Raw genomic sequence first — 9874 nt, forward strand, 5'->3', positions numbered from 1 at the left:
ACTAAAAATCTAAAAGCAGCGTGTTTAAATCCGAAAATTTCCTCATCGTCGTGTAGTTTTAAGAACGCAGAATTTTGTGATGCCGTGCTACTTTTCAGTGCTGAAATGCAAATGTTTGACATGTTTGTACCACGATTTTCAACTGGCCCACACGGGGATTGTAAATGAAGTAAAACAAAGAAAGACCAAGTCAACAAACAACCTCAAACAATAGAGCAAGAACAATAGCTCCGACCAGCGCGGGAATATTCGATCGCCACGTTTTCATTACCATTCCCGTGATGGTTTTATTTCATAACAAACACCACATATTGACACCAAGAACCTTTCCGGAGAAATTTTCGCTGCTTTAAAGTCAAAACTTAGAAAGTCTTTTTTATTACTACATATATAAAAAAAATCGAACTCTCTCACTGGTCCCATGTTTTTGTTTTGGCAAGTTCACAAAGAAAGGAGCTGCTCATGCGCCTTAGAGACATCCGCTGACTACCGCCCCGATGATTGCTTTGCAAGTTGTGAGAGCATCGCTCAGATTTCATATAAGAGAATGTATGGGAAGTTGCTTCCCCCCCCCCCTGAAATGTTCCTTTCAGATGTACGAATAACTGATAACTTATTGTTACAGTAGAACCCCGGTAACCGGAACTCTAAAAAGGTAAGGTAATCTTTATTTCCACACGGTTAAAACATCAGCTTTTTTAAAACACTGCATACAATCCTTATATAAACAATAAATCTCTAGTGATAAGCTAATTATAAAGAAAAAGCTGTTTTCCACGAATGCTGTGCCTTTTAGTACTTGTTTTACCCTTTGTCTCTGTACGAATCTAGTCTACGTGCGAAACCATTCAAACGAAAATGAGCTTGATTTGCACGAAAATAGACCTGTAGGTGAAACTCATTTTCATACGAATGGTTTCGCACGTAGACTCGTTTTGAAACAGAGGCAAAGGGTAACTCGGAAATGGCCTATTGGGTAAAGCTATTTTTGTAATAGTTAGTGCGCGGTAGTGGAACATTGAGTTTATTCTCAGAGTCCCTATAAAGGTTGTACGCGGTTTCTCGTTTTTCAAATTTAGAGAAAAGAGAGTCAGTGGAGCGGAGCAGGGGGGACAGGGAGGGGGGGGCTGTAGCCCCCCAAACGAAAATTTGGGGGGTTCATTAATCTTCGGGAAAGTTCGAAAAATGATTGGAAACGTTCGTTTGGCGTTCGAACAACAATCGGAGAATCTTCGGAAATCTTCGGTCTAGAAAATGCTCAGAAAACGAAAAGTTGCTAAAACGGAGTACTTTTAAACCAGTCTTCCTCCCCACGTTCCAAAACGCTCCGCCGCCTCTACAGCTGGGTCATGACTTACGCGAAAAAATAGCCAGGCCACACAGGATAATGGCGGACGGAAGTGTGGGCGATGCTTCTGCGTATGTAGAGTTTAAAAATTGCGTCAGACGGTCTTCATCTATTATTATCACTCAGTCTCTCCTTTTTCTACACAGCTGAAGACAATAGTTCGTTTAAAATGTTGTTTATATTTTATTCGTTGCCATTTCCTACAATTATACACCATTAAAAGTTTACATCTCTCTTCTATCATTGATTCTTACTCAAAGAAAACTAAAGCTCACCGGTATCAATTCTTATTTGTTGAGTGCTTTATACAATGCTTTGCTTGAAAAGAAAGTTCCAAATATCGACACTAACACACCAAATACAATCATGATGTAATCTAGAGCAATTTGCTGCCAGTTTAAATCTTTTTTCCTCAGGTACAGATGTGCTACACAAGGTAGAATACAGTTAAATAACGGAAGCGATAAATTGCCAAAAAAGGATGTTAAAAGACCAAAATGCGGAATAAAAGCTGCAGCTAGAAGAGTAACAGTAACAAGCAAAACTCGGAGCCCTACAACATAAACTAATCTCGGCAATCTGACTTTCGTCCGCAGATGAAAATAAAAGTATGATTCTTCGATGTACTGAAAAACTGCAAGGAGAGGCAGAGCGTAAGAAAATAAACAACTTATGACAAACACTGTGCTTACAATAACATGAGGCGCACTGTTAGGAAGATTGTTTATTACAATCTCATCTGTGGCAAAAGAGAACGAAAGAAAACCGAAAATGGAGAAGGTTAACTTGAATACGACTGCAGCGATATAGGCAAGTGCTAAAGCTCGTCCAAATTTGGATTTGTCAGCCATGCTTCCCTCAACAGAAGGAACAATAGGGGCTGAGCCGTAGCTGAACATGATGATTCCAAGGGAAACAAGAAAGCCTTCCGTGTCCCAGAACAAGAGATCTTTGGCGTTCCACTGTGATTTGTGGGTAGCTCCGTACCACAAGATTACCGCTGCAGTTCCCAGTAAAGCTGCAATGCCAATGACGCTCAGCCAGGCGATCTGTGACAACGACTTCAAAAATGTCGACGGAAGAACAACAGCGGCCGCAATACACGTCCAGATTGCTGGTGTGAGGGGTAGTGACGGGAAGGCGGATGTCATCAGCGAGCCACACACGATAAGATATGAAGTCGCGATGACAGTCAAATCAAAACACTGCACAGCGGCTACCATAGTTCCACCAAAACGAGGCCACATAGCTTTTCCGATCTCATTCCACGAGGAACGCACGCGTACGTCGCCATGGATATCGTCTTTCTTGTACAGACACTCAATCAGCACTTTGGCTGTGAACCAGTAGATAAAAGGCATGACAATAAAGGCAGCGACCGCTGCTATCCCACCTTTAGCTACAGCGAACGGTAGCGCTAAGAAACCAACTCCTTCAATAAAGTTGATAATGTTAAGTGTTGCTTTCCACACAGAAGCACGACCGCTGTAAACGGGAATTAGTGGCGTTCCCTCGCCCATGGACACGATCTCACAAGCTTCGTCATCAAAACCCGCAATAGGGTGCTTTTGATTTATGGACACACTGACACTGGTCTCATTGTTGAAGTTCTCCATGATCGATACTGAAACATAAAAAACATATAAATTAAAACCTACCAATCCTAAAACAAGGGTTTCCATCTAAAGGCGTAGCTACCCGATAAATTCGTAGACCCTGGCCACAAATTTTGTAGGAAAATTCGTTAATATGTTGTTTCCCTGGGTGCCATAAGAGACTTTTCTTACTTCCGGCCGTTCCCGAAGAATTTTAGCCGGAAATGTCAGTCTTATCTCCCGCTCTCTGGGCGAGGCATTTCTCCCCTTTGGTACCCCCCTTCCCCCCCCCCCCCGCCCATCCCCGCGTGCCCGCCACTTTCCCGCGTGCTGGGAATGGTGTCGCGCGTTTCAGCCTTCGGTTGGGAAGCAGCGCGAAGAACGGCGACTGAACAATAACGCTTTTTTCGCGCTGCTTACCGGCACGGGGTGGCGGGATGCCGGTTTTCAAGCGAAATTAGGTGGTTTTTACTGACACGCCGCCAAAAATAAATCCAAAGCTATCGAGTCAAAAAAATCAAGAATATTACAGGTTGTAGAAAACTGCTATATAAACTACTTGTCCAAGTCTCAGGTCTGTACGTTATTCCGTACTCGAGTAATAGTCCGGCGGCTTAGCTCGAAATTTTACTTGAATTGTGCACTTTTTGATACAAGCATGAAACTTGGCACAATGAAAGTGGTCACCAACAGAAACTTTTTCAGATATAGTGCCAAGCCCGAAAAACACCGGTTTCCATGGAAACCTTAATTTATTAACCCTATTCAGACCGAGCTTTTTTGGATCTTTTCAGACCTCCGTAACTTCCAGAATATTTCAGCAATCACAATGAAACTTAGGGAATATATAGTATGTTCAAACTCCTATCTTTTGGTATACGTCACATTTAAAGATGACGTCACATGACGTGACAATTACATCATAATGTTAAAACAGCCGCCATCTTGGATCCGCCATCTTGGATTTCAATTTTTTTCCAAAACGTCATAAAACCGCCCAAAACTACTGCAACGTACTCAAAATAAAAAAAATTGTGCTTAAAAACCGTAAAATGATGAAAATAATTGCATTAAAATTATTTTTCATTAATAGAAACACGAAAATTACAAAATTGGGAAAACATGTCTGTCAAAATGCCGTTGCTATGGTGACGTCAAGTTCTTGATACAACAACTCACCCTACCAAATTATTTCCAGATAAACTTTAGATAAACTCGCAAAGTTTGGTAGCGTTTGGTTGAATCTTGAAAAAGTTATAAGCGTTCAAAGTCAGCGAGGGCACGTTCCGTCCCTCCCAGTCTGGATAGGGTTAAAATCAATGAAATTTCGTGAAATATTTGTTTGTCCTGGTTTATAGACAAATACTATTATGCCAATTAGTGATACCAAGTCGCACGTATAAAATTTAGAATGAAATGCTGTAATTTAGACTGTTCTTAGCCCTATATTTTCCTTTTTTTCTTCTGTTAGCGAACGGTTCATCGATCGAGAGACCTGGACGCTAGCGCAAAACGAAAGACGCGAGGGAGCAGAGGGCGGGGAACGAAAAATCTTTTTCCATGCAATAATTTCCTATTAAATTGTTGGTATCAAAAAGATGGTAAAAAATAACAATTGTAAGCCTAATTAAAAGCATTGATATCTGTATTTATGAATAAAAATCAACAGTAAAAGGTTTATAAAAGTACAAGAAGAAATACTTTGTGGGGAAGGGGCAGGGGGGCCTCTCGGCTGAAAATTTCATTGCTGTTTACTAGCTGAAAATAGGAAATTGGCGTTGGCACTATATCAAGAATTGATTAGTATGCGAATGCTTGTAATCCTGCAAAGTTTGGTGCTTGTATCAAAAATCGCACAATTCAGGAGCTAAACCGCCGGACTATAACAAAATTTACTTGAAGCGCATGGCTTAACCATCAAGCGTGGCTTCTAGAGGAGGGAGCGAGAAGGAACAGAACCATGGCTTTCATTGCAAAAGACAACATAAACTAAAGATAGAAATTAATCATAACACCTATCCAATCAAATAAAATCGAACTAAAAATAAATCGAACCCAATCGAACACCAATCATTCGATTAGGTACGGTAATCGAACAAATCGAACATCTATTTTGCTGTGAGTTCGATTTTCGAACCAATCGAACTAAATGGAACACAATCGAATTAAATCGACTCTATTTTGTTTGGAATCCGTCTCTTGATAAGTAATCACGCAGGACTAATGAGGGGGACGGTGCACCGTCCAAATGTCCGCAATATAAACAAACAGGAGTTCGGTTATCGAACGTTACGTTCAATTAAGTACGATTGTCGACTGTTCGGTAATCGAACGTTTGATTTTGTTCGATTGTCAACTGTTGATTGTCAATTTGTTCGATTATGTACGATTACCGAACCCAATCGAATACCGAACGTTCGATTGGATACGCCGGGCACTTTTGATGCCAGTGAAGAGCACTTTGACAAATAAATTTCACGTGACCACCAGGTGCAAACAGAAACCATTATGTAATCATACAGTGTAATCTAATAACTTTGATCTTGCAACATATATAGGTCGATCGGACAAGTCAAAGAAATCACAACGACCAGCAAAACTAGATATAATCATTTATCTCTTTGCGCCACAGTCATTCGAGTGACTGTGTTTTGGCCAGCGTCACGCGACGCTTTTTAAAGCATCGTTACGTAATACTCGTGGTATCGGGCGCGACGGACTCTGAAAATCTCACGAGAAACCACGCTATAAAATGTAATAATACAATAAACCACTCCAGTAGCAAACTTCAAGATTCGACGGCCTACGATTAGTTGCCGTTTTTAATAGCAAGAGCTGTATTAAACGCTTCTTTATATTTTTGGCTTGTCACCTCTTACTCCTTTGCCGTGACACTTCTTTAGCTAAAATGACGAATAGTCATTTTACAGTTTTTAATGGACTGCGAAGTTCTAAATCTAAGTTATAGGACACTTACCTGAAAGCGGTGACTTCGGAAAATGTTTAGATCGGTTTGATTCTCGGGATTGCAGCTACATCGCTAAATAACTCGGCCATGGAATATTGCAAATACCAGTATTTACTCGAGTCACGTTCAGTGCAGAGTCCACGAGTGAAGTCGAGGCTTCCAAATATGGCGTGAAGTTTGTTGACAATTTGCCAACCTGCTGAGTCATGCAGATCAACCACACTTCAACCACAACCACACAAAGAACTTTTAATATTTTGGTAAGAGGTGCTCTTGAGGGATTTTTTTTGGCCACGATCGTTAATACCCTTTGTCATTTCAGACTGTGCGCTGTAGCGCTACGCAGACGTCTTTTGGCTCGTCACGCAATCTTTCCTCCAAAAGATTGCGTGACGAGCCAAAAGAACGCCTGTGTTAAGGAAGCTACCTGCTCTGCGGAAATTATCATTTTCTTATTCTAAAAAAAGTGATTTGCTGCAGAGTGTCAGACCCATATAGGGGCGAGGGGAATGATGGCCAGAACCCAGAACCCCTACACCGCTTTGCCGTGAAGCACTGAAACGAGCTCAAGGCCCTAGTTTTTGGCGTCTAAAGCCCAAAGTCCTGGAGCCCCAAACTCCTTTGCGACCGTGATTTGCAATAACTTAGCATCTCTTATGTAATACCGTAAAATTCCGGTTATAAGCCCTCCCACTTATAAGCCCCCCGGTTATAGGCCCATTTATCTGGCAACAAAAAAATACATCCGATTATAAGCCCTCCCGGATATAAGCCCCTCTCTGCCGGATGACAGTCTGAACAGGGCTAAATGTTGCTTTATTATGCGTTTTTAACTTAAAAACGTATTTCGATCAACACTCCCAACTCTCCCTGGCTTGGTTCGAAATGTTTTTTTATTCCGCTTATAAGCCCTCCCGGATATAAGCCCCTCCGTTCATAAGCCCACCCAAAACCCCTTACAAAGTTGTATAAGCCCAGGGCTTATCACCGGAATTTTACAGTATATTCAGTGCAATGTTGAGGAAATCAATATTACAAACTTGAGCTAACAAACCTGGGAAGCCATGTATGAAATGGAGGTTTCTTGACCCAGGAGGGGTACTCCAGCTTGTAAATGATGGGGATGATCGAATGGAGGCAAAACTCAGGACCCAAAAAAATCCCTAGTAAGTCTTCCGACATTACCCAAAAAAATCCCCGGACCAAAAATAACCCCCCAAAAAATCCCTTGTCAAATTACCCCTAAATTGCCAGGAGGAGCAATAACATAACACAAAGAAAATCATAAAAAATTGAATGCTTTTGTTTTTAATTTGTTTTTAATACCCAAAAAATTCCCTATTTAAATCAAGTCACCCAAAAAAATACTTGCCAAATTTTCCAACCCCAAAAAATCCTGGAATCGAAAATTTCAAACCCAAAAAAATCCTTCGATCATCCCCGTCATTTACAAGCCGGAGTACCCCCCTGGGCTTCTTGATCTGGAGTCTTACACAGTTACTTGTATCCATTAGGCCTGGGATAACTCCCATATGAAAGGGACTGGGATGCCCACCAGAAAATTTGAATTAAACCTTGTTTTTTAAAGCTTGTTTGGACCACTTAATCATGCAATAAAGACAACAATCGTACGTACGTGGGCCGTCGATGGGCAGCTACATATATTTTCCATTTGGGACAAATACAACTGCCAAGGGAGGGAAGGGATGGGGAAATACAACAACTCAGGGAGCGAACGAACCGATTAAAGCGACACGAGGTTACAAAAATGAAATGCGATTCTTAGCTTAGTAGCTCACAATTAACTTGTATTAACTATTAATACCACTAAAAGATACTCTTTTTCATGCCTGATCAGTCTAGACTGCCAACACAGTTTGATGGCTTTAATTTTTATTTCTTCATGTGTGCAACCGTAAGCAAGACCTTGCCCCCAGGCTATTAGGCCACAAACAGCAAACTTGTGATAGGGTTAAAAGTAGAAATTTATTACAGGCAACAACATTTATTTTTTCAGGTGCCAACACTTTCAACATTTTCTGGACTCGTCATTTCTTCATCTTGGTTGACAGGCAACAGAGGTTTAGTTGATGTGAGTGTATACGACCCCATTCCTGCAGCTTTCTCGGCTTCTTCTGGTGTGTAAGGGACTTCCCTTAACATTTTCACTCTGACAAAAAGAACAAATGTCGTGTCATTGAAACCGAATGGCAGTATTAATATTATTAAAAGACAGATCATGAATTGAAAATTAATGAAATAAATGAAATGAGAGAACAAAAACATACTTCTTCCTATGAACTCTTGATTTTATGTGATCTTTTAAAGACTTTTCATCAACAAAGTACCTCCTATAAAAAAAGAGAATAATATTATGTTCAGTTATTTATTACGGCTAAGTTTTGAAAGTCACGAACCTCATTACTTTTAGATTTAGCACCGTTTCCTATCGCTACCTTCGAAGGGTCACAACTTTCAAGGCCCAGCTTCTTGCGGCTAGCTAAAATGTGCATTATGTGGGCCAAATTATTCATAGGTAAAATGAAAATGTTTTCAATAAATAGAGGATGAAAATGATAAATCTTGTTGGAAGCATTCATATTACATCAAAACAGAGTAATATATTTAATAAAATTGCTCTTGGAATAAGGATCATCTAAAACAAGTAGTTTTCATACAGCTAATTGTTAAATCTGTTTATATTTCCATGGATTGACCAGATAGAGAAGAAGACGGGTACAAGTACTCCTTCAGTTTTCTTAGGGTCCATCAAGCGGCCAAACATGCAAGCACATGAGAAAATCTCATCCTTTGCATGTCTTGAGAAGATGCACACGCATGGGTAAATTTTTTTTCACATACTTGCATGCTTGCCCACTTGAGTGGCCCTGGTTTTCATATTATCGCAGACGAACACAATGGATTACAGAAGATCACAGAATTGTAGGTCCTGCAATCTGTGATCGTATGGAAACACACAGTTGCGTTTGACTGCGATTGATCACAGACGATTGTAAACATCTGCATAAAATTGAACCAAGTTCTATTCCCTGCAATCGACTGCGATCGCTGGTGATCGTGTGCCATCGTTGCGATCATATGGAAACAAAATTGCTATCCATTGCGATCGAAACTTATCCCATAATATTGTTAATTGATCCCATCATTCAAAACCATTAAACACGTCTGCGATCATGGAAACAGTTCGCTCTGCGAACCTTGCAATCACACAGTTAAGAAAATTTCTGCAATTTTGTGATCGTTGGTGATCCATTGCCATCGTCTATGTTCATATGGAAACCAGGCTTCAATATATATGCCAAGGCCCTAAATACACGCTGAAGATCTTCGGCGTAACCTACATAAAACTGAGCCTGGGTGCCACGGAAATATTGCAACAGATAATGGGGCTATATTGCTAGCTAATATCATAGCTAAAGTTCCATATTATAACCCCATAACTCTTTTGCATATACCGGTAGTTTATGAAGTTTGTTAGTCTGGTACTAAGTATATGTAAGAAACAGTATGAAAGAAACTGGGGCTATATGACAATCTTTGCCTTATGATCGTACTACATTTAACCATAATATTGTCAAACCAAACTTACGCGCATTGTATACAGTAATATTGCCCTGAGCCTGGTAGATCCATGTCGCACTCTTGTGATTTCAGTTTAGCGGCGTTTTTTGGTTGCATGTCCTCGTGAATTTGATCGAGATCCTTTGTTCGTCTCCTAGTGCGATATTTTTTCTTAAGATGTTTGTCGTTCTTGTGCATTCGTTTTCTCCTCAACCGGCCCATTTCTCAAGCTAATTTTCTTGTTATTTCTTCTGAGAATTGCGTTCTGAGATCCAAGATGGCCGGCGAAAGCAGAATCTTCCAGGCGCCGTGCTAAAATGAGGTGAACTGGGTGCAAGGAGATTTCATTTTGTACCTGGGGAGTACCCAAGGGATAATAAC

At 40.6% G+C, this 9874-nt stretch overlaps 2 protein-coding genes across 2 annotated transcripts; both read right to left on the reverse strand.

The window, feature by feature from the left end:
- Positions 1–1511: 1511 nt before the first annotated feature.
- Positions 1512–6029, reverse strand: LOC144643824 (vesicular inhibitory amino acid transporter-like). The gene is made up of 2 exons (XM_078503194.1): positions 5921–6029; positions 1512–2972 (listed from the first exon to the last, which is right to left on the reverse strand). Exon 2 carries the CDS (start codon positions 2962–2964, stop codon positions 1636–1638), a length of 1329 nt encoding a protein of 442 aa, XP_078359320.1. The 5' UTR covers positions 2965–2972; positions 5921–6029; the 3' UTR covers positions 1512–1635.
- A 1758-nt stretch (positions 6030–7787) lies between these two features.
- Positions 7788–9803, reverse strand: LOC144643874 (zinc finger protein 593-like). The gene is made up of 3 exons (XM_078503265.1): positions 9522–9803; positions 8200–8262; positions 7788–8081 (listed from the first exon to the last, which is right to left on the reverse strand). Exons 1-3 carry the CDS (start codon positions 9713–9715, stop codon positions 7925–7927), a joined length of 414 nt encoding a protein of 137 aa, XP_078359391.1. The 5' UTR covers positions 9716–9803; the 3' UTR covers positions 7788–7924.
- Between the last annotated feature and the right edge of the window lie 71 nt (positions 9804–9874).

This window comes from Oculina patagonica, chromosome 2, assembly GCF_052425735.1.
Source record: "Oculina patagonica isolate OP01 chromosome 2, crgOcupat, whole genome shotgun sequence".
Taxonomy (NCBI): Eukaryota; Metazoa; Cnidaria; class Anthozoa; order Scleractinia; family Oculinidae; genus Oculina; species Oculina patagonica.

What these genes read in the sequence shown, in the direction of transcription:
- LOC144643874 (XM_078503265.1), bottom strand. Translation starts at nt 9,715, where the DNA reads ATGGGCCGGTTGAGGAGAAAACGAATGCACAAGAACGACAAACATCTT. An exon ending in TATTACTGTATACAATGCGC is followed by an intron (nt 8,263 to 9,521) that starts GTAAGTTTGGTT and finishes CTTTTTTTATAG; the next exon opens with GAGGTACTTTGTTGATGAAA. An exon ending in TCAAGAGTTCATAGGAAGAA is followed by an intron (nt 8,082 to 8,199) that starts GTATGTTTTTGT and finishes TCTTTTTGTCAG; the next exon opens with AGTGAAAATGTTAAGGGAAG.
- LOC144643824 (XM_078503194.1), bottom strand. Translation starts at nt 2,964, where the DNA reads ATGGAGAACTTCAACAATGAGACCAGTGTCAGTGTGTCCATAAATCAA.